This window comes from Myotis myotis, unplaced genomic scaffold, assembly GCF_014108235.1.
Source record: "Myotis myotis isolate mMyoMyo1 unplaced genomic scaffold, mMyoMyo1.p scaffold_m19_p_5, whole genome shotgun sequence".
Classification (NCBI taxonomy): Eukaryota; Metazoa; Chordata; class Mammalia; order Chiroptera; family Vespertilionidae; genus Myotis; species Myotis myotis.
The window spans coordinates 26784818-26807278 of NW_023416357.1; the positions used below are offsets into that span (position 1 = coordinate 26784818).

A 22461-nucleotide genomic window follows, 5' to 3' on the forward strand; every position below is an offset into this window, starting at 1 on the left:
TAGAGGGACACCGCAGGACACCAGGGCTTGGAGAGGGCCCCACACCTCAACAGAGACAGGCTCTAATAAGAAAAACACGCTCTCATGTTCTGAAATATAAAACTGGGGCTTTCTGCCCACTTAATCAGGAACAAAATATTGTCGGTATTCTGGGCAAGAGAGAAATGTATCTCGCATCTCAGAGGGAAACAAAGCAACTTTTTAAATTAAGATCTATTTTCCCAATTCAATTGTTAAAACAAAACTCCACGAGGATTAATATATATAATATAGGTTCATTCTTCTGTGCTTCGTCATTGATAGTTTTGCTTCACAGACTAAATAAGTAACTGATGTGAATTTGTTTCTCCTTTTACAGCAAAATTAAAACAGCCAAGATTTATTGTGTATTTAGCACATGTGCTGTGCTAAGAGCATTTATGTGGATTTCCTCAGCATATACTTCCCTGTATTCCCTAGATTATGTAGAAGCCGTGCAGACAAAGGGGGTTTGCACCCAGGTTGGTGACAACACAGCCCACACCTTTAACCACACACATTCTGCCTAGCACGTACCATATTCTGTTCGGCATCACCCAGGCCCACTAAGTCCACTCTAAGCAGCGGTGTGGAATGGGAGCCAGGATATTTGTCCCACCTGAACCATAGGAACCTCTGGGGCTACTAGCCCTCCAGCCCCTGCTACTATCTGGGGTGTCCTCTGAATTCTCTCCCAGGAGGAAAGCATAGCAGTAGGTTTCTAGCTGGGATTTATATCATCTCCCAAAACTTTCTTTTAGGAGAATATGCATATATTCAAAAATGGGAGACATATAAATCAAAGAGTTAAGAAGTGGCCTCTGGGTTTTTCTTAGGTGACTCTGGTGAGTTCTCAGTGTGTTTTCTACCGGCTGCTCCCATACAGCAGGTTCAGCTTCCCCAGACAGACCCTTCCTCCCGGAATAATGCCTTTCCTTTCAGGACACAGAGCTCTTACTAGAATCCTATCTAATAAAAGAGAAACATGGTAATTAGCCATACATCCGCTACCCTTCCCATTGGCTAATCAGGGTGATATGCAAATTAACTGCCAGCCGAGATGGCGGCCGGCAGCCAGGCAGCTTGAAGTGAACATGAGGCTTGCTTGCTTCAGTGACGGAGGACTCTAACGTTCCCTGCCTGCCACTGCCGGCCTCTGAGCTTGCAGTTTGAAACATTGTCACAAATATAGAAGCTAAAAAACCCCCCAGAAACCTGCTTTCAGCCAGCCGGGATCTCAGAGCTGGAGTTGAAACAGTGTTTCGATTATAGAACCCAAACAAACCAGATACCTGCTTTCAGCAGCAGAGGCCTAAGAGCTGGAGCCAAGCCTCAGAGCTAAAGCTGGCCCAGAATAAAAAGAAAAAAGAAAAAAAGGAGTGGTTGGGAGCTTCAGTCACCTGCCAGCCCGAAAACAGCCCTCAGCCCCTCACCCAAACTGGCCAGGCACCCCAGTAGGGACCCCCACTTTGAAGGGTGTGTGACCAGCTGCAAACAGCCATCATACCCTCATCCAGGCTGGCCAGGCACCCCAGTGGAGACCCCCACCCTGATCCAGGACACCCTTCAGGGCAAACCAGTTGGCCCCCACTCATGCACCAGGGCTCTATCCTATATAGTAAAAGGGTAATATGCCTCCCAGCACTGGGATCAGTGGAGCCGCGAGGCCTCCTGGCACCAGGATCAGCGTGACAGGGGGCGTGATCGCCCTGCGGCTCTGTGTGTGACAGCGGGCGGGGCCACAACCTCCCTATCCACCCTGCTCTGTTTGTGACAGGAGAAGGCACCCCAACCCCCTGATCAGCCCTGCTCTGTGCCTGTTAGGGGGGAGCTCCCCAACCCCCTGATCCCCCTGCAGCTCTGTGTGTGACAGGGTGCGGCGCCCCAACTGCGCCCCCCGCCCCCCACACGGGCCCTGCTCTGTGTGTGACGGGGTAGAGCCATAACCTCCCCATTGGCCCTGCTCTGAGTGTGACAGTGGAGGCGCCCCAACCCCCTGATCAGCCCTGCTCTGTGTGTGACAGGGGGCAGCGCCCCAACCCCCTGATTGGCCCTGCTCTGTGCGTGACAGGGGGTGGCGCCGCAACCTCCCCATTGACCCTGCCTTGAGTGTGACAAGGGGCGGTGCCCCAACCCCCCAATCAGCCCTACCCTGAGCGTGACTGAGGGTGGCATTGCAACCTCCCGATCTGCCCTGCTCTGTGCATCACAGGGGGTGGCGCCCCAACTCCCCAATAAGCCCTGCTCTGAGCCCGACCAGGGGCTGCACCTAGGGATTGGGTCTGCCCTCTGCCACTCGGGAGCAGGCCTAAGCCAGCAGGTCGTTATCCCCCGAGGGATCCCAGACTGCGAAAAGGCACAGGCCGGGCTGAGGGGCTCCCTCTCCCCCCCGAGTGCACAAATTTTTGTGCACCAGGCCTCTAGTTTACCTATAACATTGGACCTGAATGAGATAAGTATAGAATATAGGACATGGAAGAACACAGAAATGTCTGGCTCTAGATCCCTCAAAACCAGAAAGATAAACTGCAGGGAAGGCCCAGCGAGAAGAGCAATGGGCAGAACAGGTGACTGTGAGGAAAAATTAGTACCTCCACATATATACATATTTACAACAGAGCATAAGGGAAATCCGACATCCATTTAAAAATCTTTCTTCAAAGAAATCCAGAAGTGTGAAACCAAAGGGGAAGCAGAGACATGCTCTAGGAGAGCTTTCAGAAGAGGCGGGACATTAGCCCACTGGGAAAGGCAGTGTGAGGGCTGGACTCCCAGGTGGGCTGTTCATGGCAGGAAGGGTGGTCGTTTCCTGGCTGTGGCCCAGAGTGCGGAATGGGAGGAGGAATGCTGGAGGACGCTGGCGGGAATATCAAATCACTGTCCTGGGAGGGAGGAAATGACTGGTCAAGGGTGTTAGGATTGGCTGCCATTCTGGGGTGGCTATGTGAGATGGTGACCTTTTTGAGTGAGAACAGGGGCTTGTACATTTTCTGGCAGTATTTAACAACTGAGCTCCAAGTGTGGAATGGGTGATAAGATGGATGTAGCCAAGTTGGGTCTCTGGGGAAGGATAAGGGGGAAGAATTGGGAGAAAGTGTTAAGCCAGCTCTCCAGAGAAGGATGACAGCACTACTCATGGACTCTGGACTGGAGAGAGGACATGACATCCTGGACAGGGAGGGTGGAAATGCTGGCGCCCCAGGAAGACGTAAGGACAATTGGATGCGAGAGCACATGAGTTGCCATGACCAGAGGCGGTGGCCAGAATGGAGTGCTGGGACCCAGGTTTCACAGGTGAGGCACATAGAAGTTAGGAGAGTGGCTTAGCTGCACCAACAGAGACCATGTAACCAGAGCTCACCCCCGGGAGGTGGCATGTCCCTTTCAAGAGGAAGCCTGAGTTGGTAGGAAGGTGTGGTAGCTCTGCTCATTCCGACACCCTCCATCCTGGGACTCCACCCACCTTGCAGGTTGCCTTTGCCCATGTGACTAGAGCTGGCTCACTACAGTCAAGCCTGTTGCAGCCCATGGAGGGGTGAGAGGAGGAGGAGGAGGAGGAGGCAGAGTCTTTGCAGGACACACATGGAAGGACCTGTTTCACTTCTGTTGGCATCCTGCTGGGAGGGAGGACAGGGGATCCTGGCTGAGGCAAGGTCAGTGAATCTGAAGTGGTGGGTCCCCAGCCCCTGAGAAGGCAGGTGGGCTGGGAATACAGAATCTTTCCAGGGATGCCCATTCAGGCATCCTAGTAGGAAGAAAGGTCTCTGGCCCTTAAATGTTGATAAGTGGCCTCATCACTATCCTGAGCAAGTGACCAGGGCCCACACAGGCCAGAGATGAAAGCAGACAGTGCCTCTTGCTCTCCTCTATTTTACCATCTTCAGGAAAAGCATCAATTTTATGCTGGGAGGCTCAGTTCAGCAAACCTGAGATCCATATCCCAGCTTATGGATCTTTACAACAAGATGTATAAGACTATTTTGTACATAGTGCCTTGGCTGTCTGAAGCTCTAGTTGGAGTTAGAATTTAATTTCTTAAATTTGTTACTCAGATGATTTTACATGTGACATAGCCCCGAAAAGATAAAGAAAGTGAGGAGCAGAGAGACTAAGGATGTGCTCAGGGATGATGGCTGATGAGAGCAGGGCAGGACCACAGCTGCCTCCTGGGTCCTTCCCAGGCCACCATCTCAGTAAACCTGACCTTTATTTAGAAATATTTAGCCCTAGCTGGTTTGGCTCAGTGGATAGTGTGTCGGCCTGCGGACTGAAGGGTCCCAGGTTCGATTCCGGTCAAGGGCACATGCCTGGGTTGTGGGCTTGATCCCTAGTAGGGGCCATGCAGGAGGCAACTGATTAGTGGTTCTCTCTCATCATGGATGTTTCTAGCTCTCTCTCCCTCTCCCTTCTTCTCTGAAATCAATAAAAATATATTTAAAAAAAATAAAGAAATATCCAAGGGCAGCAGTATTGAGGACAGCATGATGGAAGGACAGAGCCCAGGTGTTCTGCACCTCCATCTCACACGTGAGCATGCACAGTGCACAGCAGTCACCCCCACACCCTTGACAACCCAGGAAGCCTTCGTTCAGTAAGCCACAGAAAAGATGAAATACTTCCATTTGTGATGACATGGATGAATCTTGAGAATATCATGCTAAATGAAATAAGTCAGATGGAAAAAGTCAAGAACCATATGATTTCACTAACATGTGGGGCATAAAACTGAAAGCAACAAACAAACAAAACTCATAGACACAGACAACAGTATGGTGATTATCAGAGGGGAAGAGGGCTGGAGGGGAGAAAAAGATAAATGGGGTCAACTATATGGTGAGAAAAGGAAACTTGACTTTGGGGGATGAATACATAATACAATATATAGATGATGTAATATAGAATTGTACACCTGAAACCTATATAATTGTATTAACCAATGTCAGCCCAATACATCTAATAACGTTTTTTTAAAAAGAAAAAGAAATACTAGGAAGGAGACACAAAGCTGGGAGCTAAAACTTTACTATCACCATAGTGTACTATCATCCCTGGCAGCATGCAGCTTAAAGTAAAAATCGAAAAGGATGCTACTCTAAGAACTTCCACTGACATTCACAAGATTTTCCAGACACATTTTAAAGCTCGCTTGTTCAGGCAGTCCTGGAGACTTTGGCCTCTTTGCTAGTCGGGATTACGTGATGGTACTCAGTGCTTCTACCTTTAGACACAGGAGCTCCTAGGTCTCCCCAAGTATATTTGCAAACTATGAAACTAGTTCCGATGGCCTGGCGGTTCTTACCTGGGAGGACAGGCAGATACTTTGCAAGGCACCACCCCTGTGGCAGGCCGGGTGTTGGGATTGCAGAATGACGTATTTACTTGAAACCTCAGGTCTCTGTAGCAACCTTCTCGGGTGGTCATCTGCCCTGTATGAAAGGGTGAGATGCATGATAAAGACTCAGGGACATGCCCCATGGTATAAGGCAGGTGAAGAGCTAATGAAGTTCATCAGAAAAAAACACACACTTTACTGTATTTGAATGTCTTTGTGTTACTGACCAATTGGCCAGCTGTTGATATTCTACTTTTCTGACCATTCCTCATGACTTTTATTAGTGAATTTCATCAGTTCTAAGATACATTCATTTTCCCACTACATTTTAACATCTTTAAAATCAACATGGGTCTTGCATATTGATAAATCAGTAAGTGGTTAAGATCTTGTGTTTATTTATTCAACAAGTATATACTTGACATCTGGTGAGTTAATTTTTGAGGTCAAATCTGTTTATAGGTGATAAGAATACTTGAGATTTTAATTTAAATTTTATTTCCTCAGCCCATATAAACAATAATGGATGTAAAAATGAAATTAAATGTTCCTTCCTTTGACATTTTTCAAATATCTAAATATTCTGAGAAAATAAAAATACACATAGACAGTCACATGTCCAGTAGAACATAAGATTTCCAAGTTCTATTTTTACAGGAGGTGGTAGATAACTATGTTTTCAGATGAGTTTCCTTTGATGGAATGGGGTCTGCTCAGCCATATAGCTGAACTTTTACAAAGACTCAGGTATTATTTCTCTGACTAAGGGCACATCTGGGAAGGAATTTCTCAACAGCACGCACAATCACTCAACTGTTTATCAGAAAGAAATATCACCTAGTCTGTGGAAATGCCAGAATCAAGCCAATTTTCTAAAGTGATCCATATTAATAGATAAGAGAGAAGAGTATGCAATTCAAAGGTGAAAAAAAGTCAGACAAAACACCCTTTAACTGGAAAGCCCAGAGCTGAATCCTGGCCCTGGGAGGTGGTGAGTGTCATGATCAATGTGGCCAGGTTCTGCCTTTATCTTTTCAGAAACCAGCCCCGGTCAGTTCTTTGGAAAGCATTTTGAAATTTCCACATTTTGCCAAAGTATCTGGAAGAGGAGTATCCAGTCTTAAAGACTCTAATTTTTATCAAAATCTCCTAGTTTTCAATACTTCTAACTATAGAATTAATTCCAGCTGTTGCCAAAAGCCTTAGAAACAATCAGTTAAGCAAAATTACACAGAAAACTAGAAAATATTACACAAATGAATGCACATTGTCCCATGAGAAACATGTGTCATTACTTCAGGGAGTGCTGGATATACTGAGGGCCTTCGCAAGCATGAAGACCCTAAAATCAGAAGAGAGAAGATACTCCAGGACACGAGAGCGGGGGAATTCCTGATTTGTTGTTCCACTTATTTGTCCATTCATTGATTAATTCTTGTATGTGCTCTGACAGGAGATCAAACCTGCAAACTTGGTGTTTCAGCACGATGCTCTAATGAGTTGAGCTACCAGCTAGGGCCCTGGTAATGGTTCTTGAATGACAGAAGCGGTGGGGAGCTTTTCAGTTGCCATTAGAGCCACTAGCTTGCTATCCAACTGTACAGAGGGAATCACATTTTTTTCTTAGGATGTTTTAATGTCAGAATTTAAATATAATTTTAATATTTTATTCTTAGCTCAAAATGGGAAGAATTAACATATGTCAAGTACATAGTATTAACTTTTCAGACCATGATATTTTTGTGAATCTTTCAGTTTTTCTTAATTTCTTTATTAAGAATATGAGTTCATTATTATTTTTCTTCCATTCATTAGATTCTTATTTTATGCAAGTTCTCATTTGTGTACCATTTTTATATTTAAATATAGTACTGTCTGAATTATTTTCTTAATTATGAAAACTGAGAACGCACAAAGCTGAAATACATTGGCTCGAGTGGAAATTTGTTTCTAAAATATCAGACAGTATTTACTATTTTGTTTCTAAATTTGCAAATATGTACTTGCCATTCTTTGTCAGATAGTCCATACTGGCTCTAGCTAAAAATGTCTTCTAGTGAATCAACTTCAACAATCTAAACATGTACTTAAAATTCTTATAGTATTAGCATAAAAAAGCCATCCATTGTCTTGTGAGATTCTTTTGAAATGTTGTTTCTTGTCACTTACACTGCAATTTTAATAAGATTATTTCTCTATGAGTTTCAGTGTACAACTTTATAGCCATTTTCTTTTCACTGAATGTTTTGAACAAGACCATTTGATAAAAAACTCATTCTATATTACTATACTTTTCATGTAAGCTTCTATTTCTCATCACGAACATTATATATATATATATATATATATATATATATATATATATATATATATATATAGTGACTTTCATAACAAAATTATGCCAAAAAACACACCCTTAAATTAGATGAAAAGCAGAAACCAATTCACTAAAGAATTTCCTCAAAGCTACATGCTAATGCATATGAGCCTGAGAAAGTAGTTGAGGCTTTCAAGTGATACTCAGGACCAGCATTCTCTCCTCTGCTTCTGGGAATATTACTGCTTCTCTCAGGCAGACACCTTGGGTGACTCATTAGGGCATGATGAGGACCAGTGTAGTACATGTCACAGCTTGACCGTGCTCTGGGCACCTCTGTGCCTACCAGCAGGAGAGACAGAGAAGTGACCTACCCCCACCACAGGAAACAGAGCACTCGGAGCGGACGATGACCCACGTGTAGCTGGGCTGGGCACTGGGCTTCTGCTCACCGCCCCGCCGAGGCACCGAGTATTCCCAGGCAATGCCTGGGTTCCTTCCCTGAAGCAGAAGCTACAACATAAGATGGGGGAGAAATATAACTAGTTAAAATGGAACCAATAACTACACGATTTGTTTTAAAAACTTGAAACAATAGCAATGTCAACAAAATGTTGTTTAAAGTGATAAAATAAACAGTGTTCAGTCTCCAAAATTTGCATTAACTTTCTGAACAGGAATAAACTCCCAACTGGACTCAAGTATATCTAGTAACTATATAGACATCTGACTTGCCATATACTTAGTGTTTCCTCCACACAAGATTTCAGATGTCTTTGCCACCCAATAAACATATTTGGTTATTTCTTGCTTTCTCTCCATGTTCCTTCTGACTTCCCTGCAAATCCTCCCCAGGAGAGCGAATCAGAAAGTGATACTTACAAAGCACCATCACATGTCCTAGTAACAACCCAGGACGCTGAAGTGATGTCATCCATGCCACTGTCAAAGCTAAGTCACAGGACTTCCCACATGGCTGGGTGCCTGTTGGCATGTACCGAGGAGTTCCAGGAGAAACATATCTTACTGGTCAAGATGATCTCTCAGGCTCAGCATAACTGTGAGCCATGGTTTAGGGCAGTGGTCGGCAAACTGCGGCTCGTGAGCCACATGTGGCTCTTTGGCCCCTTGAGTGTGGCTCTTCCACAAAATACCACGTGTGGGCGCGCATGTACAGTGCGATTGAAACTTCGTGGCCCATGTGCAGAAGTCGGTATTTTGTGGAATAGCCACACTCAAGGGGCCAAAGAGCTGTATGTGGCTCGCGAGCCGCAGTTTGCCAACCACTGGTTTAGGGTATAACATTGCATTTGGATTCTTCACCTTCCAGTGTAAAACCTGAACACATGGATCAGTAATCACCTTTTCTCTCATAAGTGTACCAGATCCACTGATCTCAGTAAGTAGGTTATCTATTTTTTTTTTTTAAGCAGCATCACCATTATCCTTTTGATAGACATCTGCATTTCTGAGCCATTATGCATCCTTGATGTGATGTTCCAGTGGATAATGACGCTGGCCCTTCCCTGACACCCTGGCACCACAGTCCCTCCCTGACAACTCAGCTCAAGTCTCCATCGGTGTAGGGCAGGTTGGCACCCTGGAGAGTGGGCTGCACTGCAAGGCCATTGAGATGCTCCCCTTCTGACACCCTGAGGCTCTGACTCTTCTTCCACAAAAACAGCTCCTAATAAGCTGAACTCATTTTCAACCCTGACCCATTTCTCTTTCTCTGTGATTATTATAGCTAACAGCCTGAGATGGTGAGAGAGAAATAATCAAGGCAAGAATGTAGGGTGAATAGTTTACCACAGGGTGAAGGAAGCAGTTCAGGGTCAGGAGGCACAGACAGAGCCTCTCCCAGCCATAGAGCTTACAGAAGGGAAGCAGACATTTGTAAAGACCCCAACATGGGAACTGCAGGACGTGCATAAATACACATTTAATCATGCACCAAGAAATGAAGATGATTAAAAAAGTCCACTGACCCATTCAGCCTATGCATTGAATAGTCTTGTTTCTGATGCATTACCTAATTGTAAGCACGCTTCTGTGCACTTAAAATTACACCAATAGCCTTGGACCTACAGAAATGCTAGAAGACCCCAAAATCCAAGCCCCAAAACCATGAGGGTGGAATCTACCTCCACGATCAGTGTTTCGTTGGTTGGCCCCGCAGAAGTCAAGCTCTCCGGCTCCCTGTGGGACCGTCGGTAGTTGAAGGCAGTGCCTGAAAACTTGTAGCGTCCGGGCCAGTCCACGGTCCAGTGTCCATTCAGGTAGTATGTCTTGAGGGCATTGCGCACAGCAATGTAGGAGGTAGATACATTCATTTCATAGATGCGAATACTCCGGGCTCCAGAAGGAATGGTAACCATCTGATAATACTCTAGATTAAAGCAGACAGGATCAGGGAGGATGGGGTATTTCATTCATTTATGCCAAGGCCAAATCTCTCAGCACCTTCAGTACTCCATAACTACAACGTGAGAATCCTATAAGTGACTTTTTGTAATTGAAGCAGAGTTATTGTAATTTTCACTATTTTTAAGGATGATTCTAATTCAAATAACCTAGCAACCACTTTCTATCAAAACAAAGGATTGAGAGTAGGCAGAAAAGGAGGCAGTTGTGGGACCTGTTAATTTTTATTGTTGACACTATTGCTCACCTCCACCTCCTGTCAAGAATCTCAACACCTGCTGCATTCACTACACCTCAAATTCTTCCCACCAAAAAGTTCCCGTTTCCATCTTGTCTCTCAACCTCCGCAGGCAGCTGTGGCATACTCACGGTTGGTGCGGTGGTGCTTGGCATAGAGGCCCTTGTGCACCGTGCAGTCTGAGTTATTCCCCTTGCACACACCGCAAGAGTCTTCCACGGCACTGGATCCAAGGATGTTGTCACACCCAACGCTCTGGGATATTCGTGAGGTCACATGTCATTCATGAAAGAAAAGATAACACGAGCCACATCACAAACCTAAAGCAGGAAACCTCCTCCCCGCTATAGCTGAAAATTCCACCAACACAGGGAAATTAACAAATATTTATTGGATACCCAATATGTGCACAGAAAGCCTGCAAATCTACTATTCAGGCCCAAAGTTGGAAAACTTTAAATGTCAAACATAACCTGAACTCTTCAGGATTGCTCACAGCTATTGTATCCTGAGCCCTGAATTGCATCTATCCAGTTGTTATGTGGGAAACATGGGTCAAGTGCAGACTGACATAAAGCACTTACTACAAACGACAAGCAATGTGTTCTCACAAGGGTCCACTGGAATGTGCCCTGGTGCTTTTGAATCTCCTTGTTCAATGGCAGAGAAGTAGTACATGCCATGTGGAAATAATTCCCAGCAGTAAATAATATAAAGGGCATATTTGTTCACCCTCTTACAATCTTATGAACTGATTATTTGTACAATTCTTGATAGTTTTATATTTCCTAACAATGTCTATAGATCTATTCAGAAATGAAATAACTATAGTCCACAATCCCTTGCTTGTAATCCACAGGGATGGATGCATTTCAGAGATTTTAGGATGGAAATTGACATATTGTGTATATAATGTGAAAGTCCCAGATGGGCCTAGGATAGCAATGATATTTCTATAACACAATGTAGACATCTTCATACTATGCGGTTAAAAGAAAACTATCAAATAGTCTTACATCTGTTCAGGGAAGGTTTTTACCACCAAACAAATTCAGGTCAGCTTATATTTTCCATCCAAACAAACTTTCTATTTCATAGATTTTTAGATTTCAAAATTACAAATAAGGGATTGCAACATTATCATTAAGAATACCTAAAAATACTGAAATATTTAACAAATCAACTACTAATTAGACAAAACAGGTAGAGACTTGAGCATTTTAAAGCTGAAAAAGATCTTGATAGAATCATCTAGCCTAATCTTCATGCATTAAAAAAAGAATTACACCGAGGTCTTAGTGGGTGGTTCTACTTTACTATGGTCCTATAATTTAGAGAAAACTAGAACTTGGACTGAGGTTGTTGGACTCCAGTGAATAAGAATATTGAGTAACTTCTGTGTGTGATCTGGTCACACCATCACTTTGTTTATAATGAAATTCTTTCCATAACTTACTTCTGCACATGGTAACAAGCTCCAAGGGTGATGTCCACTTAGTCACTGAGTCTTTCCCAGCCTGTCACCTAAGTCCCTCTCTAATAGATGTTGAGGCTACTGGGTCTTCTGGAGACCCCTGGAATAGCTGCAGAGTGCCTCTCAGCTCTGAGCTGCCCGCCCCCCTTCATTACTCTCCACGCTACTGTTCAGCCACTGCATCTGATCCCACAATTCCACTAGTTCCCAATCTCAGTGCCTGATCTACACAGACACAATGATCAAAGCCTGACTCCTCATTCTGGCAGTGATTGTTCTTGTGAGAGCCCATTCCCCATCCCGCACCTCCCCCATACCCCAACCCTTGACTGCCTTCTGGATACTCTGATGACTGAGTTGGGTCTTACCAACCTATGCTCCTCTGCCTGCCTCCCTAAATTCCCCTTCCAACTCACTCTTTCAGATTTAGCTTGGAAACTCTCTTCTCCAAGGAGCCCTACAAATCTCCCAGATCCACATCTAAGAGAGAATCAGCTCTTTCCTTCTCCCTGCACTCTGTACCTTCAGTGCCACAAACCACTGTGTCTCAGCATGTGTACATCTGGCTTCTCCCTCACTGGGCTTTGACTTGAAAGGGCTTGTTTTTTATCTGTTCTCTCTAGCTTCTTATAGGATGCCTGGCACAAAGCAGACTGTCTGGAGATGTTTGTTGAATGAATGAACGATCATTATTACCTCACATATCCCATCTATACAAACATTACGGCTATCCTCCGAGCATGGAGTCCCATCTTTGACTTTATTTGACAAAGAAAAGAAGAAATCAAATCCTTCTGCGATACAGTAGAGTTTGCATAAGTCCTGATCTTAAAAAGAAATACACACACAAACACAAATAAGAAAGATACTTAAGCTCTGATCATTTTTGCTCTAAATTTTAGATAGACTTTTTTTTTCTTTTTGCCCATAAAATAAACTCCCACACAATAATACATTGCAAAGACATTTTTGTATGGTTGTTTCTTTAGGCTTGTTTTTTCCCCTTTAATTTATTATTATCTAAATGTTCACTGTTACTTTTTACTCAACTCTCTACTAGTCTTTGTTCTTTACACAGTGGTTGGCACATAGTAGGCATTCAATAAACATTTGTTGATTTGAACTACAACATTACTATTAACTGTTCTACTAGTATAATTAACTACTCTCTTGTAGAAATGCAAAAAAGTCACTACAATTTTATAACAATATGTCAAATTCTCACAAATAAAATGTAACAAGAAATAAAAGTACTGAATTTCTTAATCGCTAATACAGTTGAAAAAATACATAATATTTTTAAATTGATAGAGGGAATCACTTTTAGATGAAATCTCCAGAAAATTATGTTTTCTGAAATTTATTATAAAAAATATTGATACATAAAGAACATGGGTATCATCATATCCTTAAGAATGGTAAAGTTCACTTCCTCTCTCATTTCAAGGGTTTATGATTTATATGATTAAATATAAACTTTTGTAAAAACCATATCCCTTTGTTTTTTCCTTGGTAAGAAGGGAACAGTTTATGATGAACATTTTTGTCTGCCTCAGGAGTTTTCATAGGCTCAAGACTCATCTATAAATATTTTCTTTATTTTATGAGACCCACCTGAACAATTTTAAGATCAAATTTAGTGCTTCCATTATTAATACGTTTATTTACTGAAGACTAGCAAGGTCAGGAATAACATGCACATTTTTTGACCCCAATTTCAAAGTTCTTTCTATTTTTTTCACTGGCTTAATTTTCTCTGAGTTAAAGAGTGAAAATACCACCAAGAATGCTTTGTATGAAATTGCTGACAATTTTCTTTCCATAATCTACTAATTTCATAAATCTCTCAGCATGAAAATATTATATATTATGATGAAGAAAGTAAATGTCACATGAGAAGTTCCAAGTTATGTATTTCTTGAGTGTTGCTTAGACAATATTCCAAATTTCAAAAAATAAGATGATTAGATGTTCTTTGGACTTATTTTTAAATTATACCACTTAAGCTACCAAGCTCAAGTTATAATAATCATAAGACTAATGCATATTTTTCTCCAACTAGAGAGTAAAATCTTACATATGTCACAAATAAACATTCGGTTTAAAGTTATATTATAGATCAAGACTTTCTGAATATAGTATACTTTAAAATTATCTGATTTTCCAAAAGATACTAAAGTTGTTCTTTCATTATTTGGCAATTATGTGTTCATTGGGTAACATGCTTATAGAAATATCACCATCAACTATAGGGATTTGTAATTAAAATAAGCATTAATTCATTGACAATAAAACATCTTCTTTTCATTTTTTACCACTTCTAAATTTAATGGTATTATAAACTTGTTCTCTGTTTGGCTTCTTAATTTCTGACCACACAGCTGGCCAAGTTTAGATTAAGATGCCTGTGGCCATGCGTCAAAATACCCCAGAAAGGGATCTGTGACACTGATCTCTTATAGGGGTATCTGATCTACCTGAACACCACACCATCTATCATGTAGTTCTTTCAGGAGGAAAGATAATAAAGTAGGAGGCTATCACTACTGAGTAGGGTTTGGGATTTACCTTCTACTTGCGTGTAAGGCTTCCACTTGTAGTGCCACCCTCGAAACCGTTTGCTGTTGTATTCCGCACACTGCATGGCACGGAAGTCAACACTATCGTGGGGACATTTCTGACTGTTGCAAAGCTTCAGAGTGCGAGTGGAGCCCTCACAAAACTTCCCGCCATGGGATGGTCTGGAACACATATTTTGCTGTTAGAAACCTTATATTTTAATAGGGACTTGCCCCTTCCTTCAAATTGGGCTTATTGGAGAGATGTAGCAGATAATGTTAATTACTTACAGGGGCTAAGTCATTTGCTAAGTAGTCACTGATAATTTTTTTTTCTTTTTTTAAAAAAAAAAATATTTTATTGATTTTTTACAGAGAGGAAGGGAGAGGGACAGAGAGTCAGAAACATCGATGAGAGAGGAACATCAATCAGCTGCCTCCTGCACACTCCCCACTGGGAATGTGCCTGCAACCAAGGTACATGCCCTTGACCGGAATCAAACCGAGGACCCCTGAGTCCACAGGCCGACGCTCTATCTGCTGAGCCAAACTGGTCAGGGCTGATAATTTCTTATATATTAACAACATGGGCAGTGTTTCCTTTTCTATTGAGTGTATAGTTTACAGTGTTGGCAGAAAAGGTTAGAATGTGGTAAGCAGGTTTGTGTGTGTTAATGCCACCTCCCAGCCTCCTTCTGCGGGAATAGGGTCAGCATTGCTCCGAATTCCATAAAGGAGGGGACAACAAAGGAGGGCAGTGGCTCTCCCAGAATTACACAGTTGATAGAAAGCAGAACTGAGAATGAAATTGAACTATACCACTTCTCTCCACTACTAGCTTCCTGCGACAAGGCCAGGGCACCCAATTGGGTCAGAAGTAACAGTCACCTTCCACTTGTTGGCACTGACAGCAAATGCCCCAGGTTCTCTGCTACCCGTTCAGAATTCATGTGGACCACCAGGATGAGAGCATCCTGTCCATGCAGGAACCTATTGGGTCTCACATGTTAAAGCCAGGACTGAGAGAAAGGCAATATGACATATCTTAAACTAACCGAGGCACAAAAAGAGGATTTAGAAATCTATTCACTCCACTGTACTGGTGACTGCATTTAACATTCTTGTCATATAACAGGAGGCCACCACAATTAAAGCACATATTGAAAAGGTAAATATTTTTGATAAAAACCAAAAATTATGTTTTTTCACATAAAATAATTGTTCTTGTTCATTTTTATTCTCTATACTTATGATGTTTTCTTTGTTTTAGGCACGCCCTTGGCATTTCAAGTATACATGGTTACAATCCAATTTTGGAATATCACTGTTGGATCTATTACTTTTTTGCTATGCTTAGATAGTTATAAGCATCTCATATCAAAAAATATCATTGTTTTAGAAATGTTTGAGGGAAAAGGTGTTCCTATTTAACATTTCTTACAATAATATTTGAAGCACAGAATGAGTACGCCTAAGCTCAGGTACAGGCACTGTTTGAAAGGCTGTGGCAGAGAGATGCTCACTTATGAGTTGGGAAATTCAGACTTGCTTACTTGGGATTAGTGCAGAGGCGGTCTCTGTGGGACACCCCTCCTCCGCAGGTCCTGGAGCATGGTGACCAGGGAGACCAGTCTGACCAATGGCCATGGGTAGGCTTAGGGCCTTCATCACCATATTTCACACACTGCCCTCCACGGCACCACTAAAAGTTAAAAAAACAAAATAGCAGATATGACCTCATGCATAGGTAGGTGGATCCGCACTGTTGTAATGCTTAATGCTCAGTCACGGGGAGTCTGGTACCATAAGCAGACATTCTTGTCCCTAACCATTAGTAGCACATCATACAAACGCACTTAAGGATGCTTCTTTTGTCTTTCCACACCTATCATTGCTCTATAAATCCATGTAAACGGAACATAAATAGAAAAAATAACCCCAGCTGAGCTGCCGGAACTTGACACATTTAATTAAGTAGTGTTGCATAGATAGTCAGCTCTCAAGTGAATGGACGCCGACCTCTCCTGAAAACAATGTGCTTTTCACATCTCATTTTCAGCTGAGACCAAGTTTCAGGTAGAGAAATCCAGCTGGAGGTTCCACATGATTCAACACCTTGTCATTTCTGGCAGGTGGGCTGTGACTTCTCTAAGGCACCTGGACTCAGAGCCTGGAGGTCATAGCTGATGCACGTCAGAGGTCACAGGGCTTTCTAAGATAAAATAATCTGCACAGAACTTGTCTGTCCCTGGAGATGCTATCAGCTCCCTTTTCTCAAGAGAAGGGGCCATCAATGTGGATTCATTCTAACATCTACATGGTTCCTTCACTCCCACCCCACATAAAGGCTACACAAGATCTCACATTGTGTTCAGTAGTGTTGGATTTTCTACCTATGGCTTGGTGTAGACCTAGGCCATCTGTTGAGAGGAGGTAAGTAACTGCCTTGTTCCTTGTGGCTGGCAGAGCCTGTCCTGGGGTGAGGGGTAGGGCAATTTAGAGCCATCTGATTTGTTTTGAGAGGGAGAAAAAATGCTGTTTTTATAAGAGGCCAGTAAAAATATTTCAGTTATTAATGGATGTATTATTGCTATTTGATCATTGTTGGCACATGGGAGTGACAATTTCAAATAGTTCAATTTAATATTATTTAAGAAAGAAAAATTAAAATTTTAAAATATAAGTACATCTGAGGACTAAAGCCTCATCTATTGAATTCTTTGGTTCTTTGCTACAAGCAAAAAGAAAGTCTCTCTTTCACTACTGCCTTCCCTCACCCCAGCTAAAAACCTGAAGTCCCACAGCCCTCAGCTCCATGAGGGGCATTTGGAGACCCCTGTCTCCAAATCTATGCTCTGTGGCTTTAACATTACTACTTAGTGCTGGATCTCTAGGTGGTTAAACGGTCGTTTAGGGTTTAATGTTTTCCCTTACTAAATAGGTTCAGCTGTCACCTTTGCCTGAACATCCACATCTCTTAATTCCAGCCAACTCATCAATTATATCATTGAACAAAATGAAGAAAAAAAAAAGAGTCTTCTTCATGATATCAATATAAACACAATCTTTTCACATGTGTAGGTCTGCACATATATATGAGAAAGAAGGGCTTAAAAATACCAAGGCAAGATGAGGAGAGATGAATAGGCTGAAAGACTGACATCTAAATATGACATTGTATGTGCCAGATCAGCATCTTACCATGTCATGCCCACAAATGGTGCCTTCTGCTGCTGGCATAAATTTAGTCTCACACTTCCTTCCAATCCGATGACACCACAAGGCTTTACAGATATCCTAAAAGGAGAAAAAAGGTCATCAGTATTACAAATGACCCATGAAAACTTTAAGGGGAAATAACTGATATAAATTAAAACTGATATCTACTTAGCAGTAGATGCATAGATAGAGTGAGAACCTTGAAGATTCATGTTCTAGATTTGGTTCATCCCTGAAACTTTATTTGTTTTTTTTTTCATTATAAATTTACCAAAATTATATTTTCTAAACTAATAAGTTAAATATATCCCTTGCCTGCTAGCTCAATTGGTTGGAGTCCCATATACCAAAAGGTTGTATATTTGACCTCTGGTTGGGGACATACAGGAGGCAACTGATCAGTTTCTCTTTCTCTATCTTTCCCTTCTTCTCTAAAATCAATCCTAGGGTGAGGCTAGAAAATTAATAAGTAAAATATGCCTAATCCAGACATTGCAGAAAATTCCAAAAAATTAAAATTAACAAGGCAAGAAAACCTAAGATATTATAATTTATCCTTGACCCCATCTTTCATTAAGTTCTCCAAGTCTGAATCCCCAATTTTCAAATTAAAGAGGATTATGAATCTTGCTGCCTTGTCCATTGATCCATCCATATATCCAGAAATAAATCATAGAGTTAGAAAACCTTAAAATATCACACAATCCTTGTTACTGTTTTTCAACATATCAAAAATTATTTCATACTTTGGTACCCTATAGATGTAACTGTCTACCATCAGATAAAACATGACAGACATTCTATTCTGAAAAACAAATAAAATTTCTAGTACCTCAAAGAATTAGATAATACAGTAAAAATTAAACCACAACCAAACAACCAAAACCAATTACTCCTGTTCATGTTTATCGTACTTTGACTTAGCTGCTGACCGCTGGACATAATGTACAGTTATTGTATTAAATTCAGCATCGTTGTTGCACATCATTATATTCTTTTTTTTTTATATTTTATTGATTTTTTACAGAGAGGAAGGGAGAGAGGAAGGGAGAGAGATAGAGAGTTAGAAACATCGATGAGAGAGGAACATCGATCAGCTGCCTCCTGCACATCTACTGGGGATGTGCCCGCAACCCAGGTACATGCCCTTGACCGGAATCGAACCTGGGACCTTTCAGTCCGCAGGCCGATGCTCTATCCACTGAGCCAAACCGGTTTCATTATATTCTTAATAAAACTTCAGGGTTCTCTTAGAACAAAGACCCTTTTAAATCATGGTTCTAGAGCCTGAGAGTTGGAATGTAAGATGTTCTGGGCATGGGGGAAGCTCCCAATTTCAACAGAAGCCAGGACACGAAGGTGATCAAATTTCCAAGTATTCTGGCAGCTTGTATTTCAGGCTGCAGGGTCAGGGCAGCAAGCAATGTTGACAAAGCATATAGGTACTTGATGAAGACACAACATTTATAATAATCAATATTTAACTCAGAAAACAAGTTGAAGCCCAAGTAGATAGTTCACTCATGATTTTATTTTTGCAGCTAAGAAATACTATCTTAATGAAGGCTCTCACTTGCTATTCTATCCCCTAATTTAAGATCTATGCTTGCAAAGACTAACTTTAGTAATATGACTTGGTGCATTTTAACATTACAACCTAACACCTCCATAAAACCATTTTCAATGACTGTGTTGAAAATTTATTGTTTCTATATTGTGAATAGAGTGTCAGCAGATTCATTTTCTCAAACTGTCTGTATTATGCTCTCCAAAAATGTAAACTGAAAATGTAATTACAAATGATGTAATAATAAGGTATACAATCTATTATAATTATTTGTTTTGCAAGCAGTGGGCTGTTTTTATCACTAATTTTGATTATCACTATGTAACTCATCAGTAACAGAGACAACCATGGCCATTTAAGCATGGGAGTTTACACATGAGTATGTAAACATACATACATATTCATCAAATGTACATGCATCCAAAGATGCCTTTGCATTTGCACTGTATATTAACTTTTGAAACTAGCACGTGGTGCTTAGAAGAGGTGCATCCTTTTCTAAAGTATCATCCATCCATCTATCTATCACCCTGCTCAGCAAATTTAATTAAGTGGCTCTTATGTGATAGGTGTTGGCCTAGGCACTGGGTAATTTTCTTCCCATTTATTCTTTTATGTTCTATCAGAAGACTTACTAGTCTTTACATTTCAACCTAACAAAATAGAACTATTTTCATAAAATTTCAGTAGAAGTTTATTAAAAAAGATAAATTTCATAATTAAAAATGTCCTGAGATAATTCAGTCCACATAAAAAATAAAAAAATCTCTAATTGCCATATAATATGTAATTTTGAATTCACTATATTAGAGATTCTGTCACAAAAATATAATTTAACTTATAAAGACAAAATACATCAAGTTTATTTGTGTTGAAGAATAATTTTACATGATGATGAGCTGACATTTTGTTGAAAAGTTGTTTTTTTTAATTTCAAAAGGTTTTTCTTCTACTGTCATAATTAAGTAACTGATAATGGGCTTACTTTTTTTGCATATGAAAACTATAAAACCAGAAAAAGTATAGAGGCGAATTGTTTTAGACCTCTCATGACAGATAACATAGTATATGATCCTGGAGAGAAGGGAAACTCACAGGTGAGTGACAAATTTGCCTCAGCTCCCTGCAAATGTTTCATTGCATGCAAATATTTCCTCAGTAATGAAAAAATGGAAAAATATGCACATTAACTTATTTTCTATATTTTCCAAATGGTATGAGGATATCATGGATGACATAATCCATGGTCACAGAGCAAAGTAATGTGGAAACCAGAAGTATGTTTCTAGTTTGAAATAAAACATTCATTTTAAGCACTTTTTTTTTTTTAACATAAAGAAGAGTAACACTCAAAAATTTCTTAGGAAATTCACATTGTGCCCATGGAATATATACTGATGTGGACTGATTTATTATTCTTGGTCCAAGCTGAGATGACTCAGCTGAGGAGATAAAAGCCCAGTCTGGCACATGGCTATAACTGATCTTTGTAGGAGCTCTATTTGAGTTTAGAAATTGGGAATATTCTGGTGCATTTTGAAATGTTTGGAGGTTTCTGGAGGACTATATATTTTTTGTCTACCTTCGTCTTAATTCTATTATAAACTAGAATAAAAGAAATCTCAAAAAGAGTTACTTTCATTTAATCTATGGGTAGGTCTCCTTGTGGTTCAGTAAAGCAAGTTCCTAAATCTCCATTTCCTTGTCCAGCAAGAACACTCCTCTCTGTGTTATATGAAGAATTTATATTAGGAGAACATGCGGTTGATGTCCCTGGGGCTGGTGAACTAGCTAGCATCTCCTTCAAGAAACTTGTCTATATATACTTTATTTGGAGAATTTAGTAATCAGAAGCCCTAGATAAGCTGCTACTTTATAGTAAATTATGCTTAAAGAGGTGGAAGGTAATGGTGGACCTTGTTTTTCTAATACCACTTTAAAAAAATGCAGAGTATTAGTTTGCCAACTTACACCAACCAAAAGTAATTGCTGATCTCCCACATGATAAATCAGAAAGAAAGAAGTGACCTAACAGGCCAAGTCGTTCTCAAGTGAAAACTGATACCCACAACAGTATCAGTCATCATTTTCTTTGCCAGTAAAACATGTGTTTCCTGTTATACGGGGCCAGCCCTAACATACAGGATTTGACATTTGGTAGGTACCCAATAAGTGCAGAATACATCAATGTCAGTTACACTGAATAAAACGGTTTTATGAATAATAGTGCACTGAACACTGGCCAGTAATCACTTGCCTTTTTAAAATCCAGCATGCAAAGCTTGGCTTTCTCTCCAAATTGCCACTTGCACTGCGTGTTTGCATCGTATAACTGTCCCGGCAATTTCTCAGGATACTTGTATTCTTTCACAGGCTTTGGCTGATCAGCAAGGCATATCGCTTGGGCAGTGCTGAATCAAAGAGGAGATGCCAAAAGAATTACCAGAGAGGTACATTCAGTTATGCCATACAATTTACCAATATATTATATAGAGAAGAGGAGATTTTTTTTTCCCTAAAGGTCCAATATAACAATTATCTTAATTAAATTTCAATATAGGGGCCACATTTTCAGAAACTGTTCATTTTGCTTTTTCCAGGAAGGCAATTTGTTTTTTCTTAGATTACTCAAAATCTTCATGGGGAAAAGCGAAATGGAATAATACAACCAGATGTTCAATGTGAAAAGCTCCTATTACAGACCACTTTTATGTATACTTCTTGCCAGGAACAATCAAAAGATGGAAATGGGTATTGTAAAAGGCAAAACACAATCTGCCAATTTCGAAGATTAAAATGTGTTTTCTCTCCCTCTCTCTCCCTGCCTGCCTCCCTTTCTTTCTTCCTTCTTCTTCTAGGCTAGGGGCACCTGCACAACAGATTATAGCTTCCACAGGTTCTGTATGAACCATTGCAACACTTTCCACCAGCAATGCTCTATACTCATGCTAATTTCTTACTAGACTTCGAAGTCCAGGAGGAAAACAACTCTGCTTAAGTTTACTAGCAGATGGCTAAAGGCCAACTAATAATTCCTTCCTCCACAAATACAGTATCCCCTTCCCTACCAGGGCTGTACTTAGGTATAATGTTTGCATTTGGAGGGAGGAGGGACAAGTGTTTGCAAATAGCAACTAAATCCTACTTATAAATTTCAATAAGCCAAAAGGGGAAAAAAGACCTCTGTAATCACAATAAATTAATCAACAGCAGATCTGCTCATGCATCTCCAACCTTTTCTTTGTGTGCTTGTCCACCTTGATTGGAATCTTTCTGGCCCCAGTCTTCAGGGCCCTAGTCCCAGATTCCTGTGC

General features: G+C 40.9%; 1 protein-coding gene across 3 annotated transcripts in view; it reads right to left on the reverse strand.

The window, feature by feature from the left end:
- ADAMTS16 (ADAM metallopeptidase with thrombospondin type 1 motif 16) overlaps nucleotides 1-22461 on the reverse strand; it is a 107950-nt gene that overhangs the window by 30998 nt on the left and 54491 nt on the right. For all 3 annotated transcript variants that reach the window (XM_036310385.1, XM_036310386.1, XM_036310384.1), the window contains 9 exons: nucleotides 21405-21558; nucleotides 17563-17658; nucleotides 15915-16063; nucleotides 14372-14544; nucleotides 12500-12630; nucleotides 10461-10584; nucleotides 9812-10056; nucleotides 8042-8180; nucleotides 5318-5444 (listed from right to left, as the gene is read on the reverse strand). In XM_036310385.1, coding sequence (XP_036166278.1) covers nucleotides 5318-5444; nucleotides 8042-8180; nucleotides 9812-10056; nucleotides 10461-10584; nucleotides 12500-12630; nucleotides 14372-14544; nucleotides 15915-16063; nucleotides 17563-17658; nucleotides 21405-21558 — 1338 coding nt within the window. The remainder of the gene's footprint in view (nucleotides 1-5317; nucleotides 5445-8041; nucleotides 8181-9811; nucleotides 10057-10460; nucleotides 10585-12499; nucleotides 12631-14371; nucleotides 14545-15914; nucleotides 16064-17562; nucleotides 17659-21404; nucleotides 21559-22461) is intronic.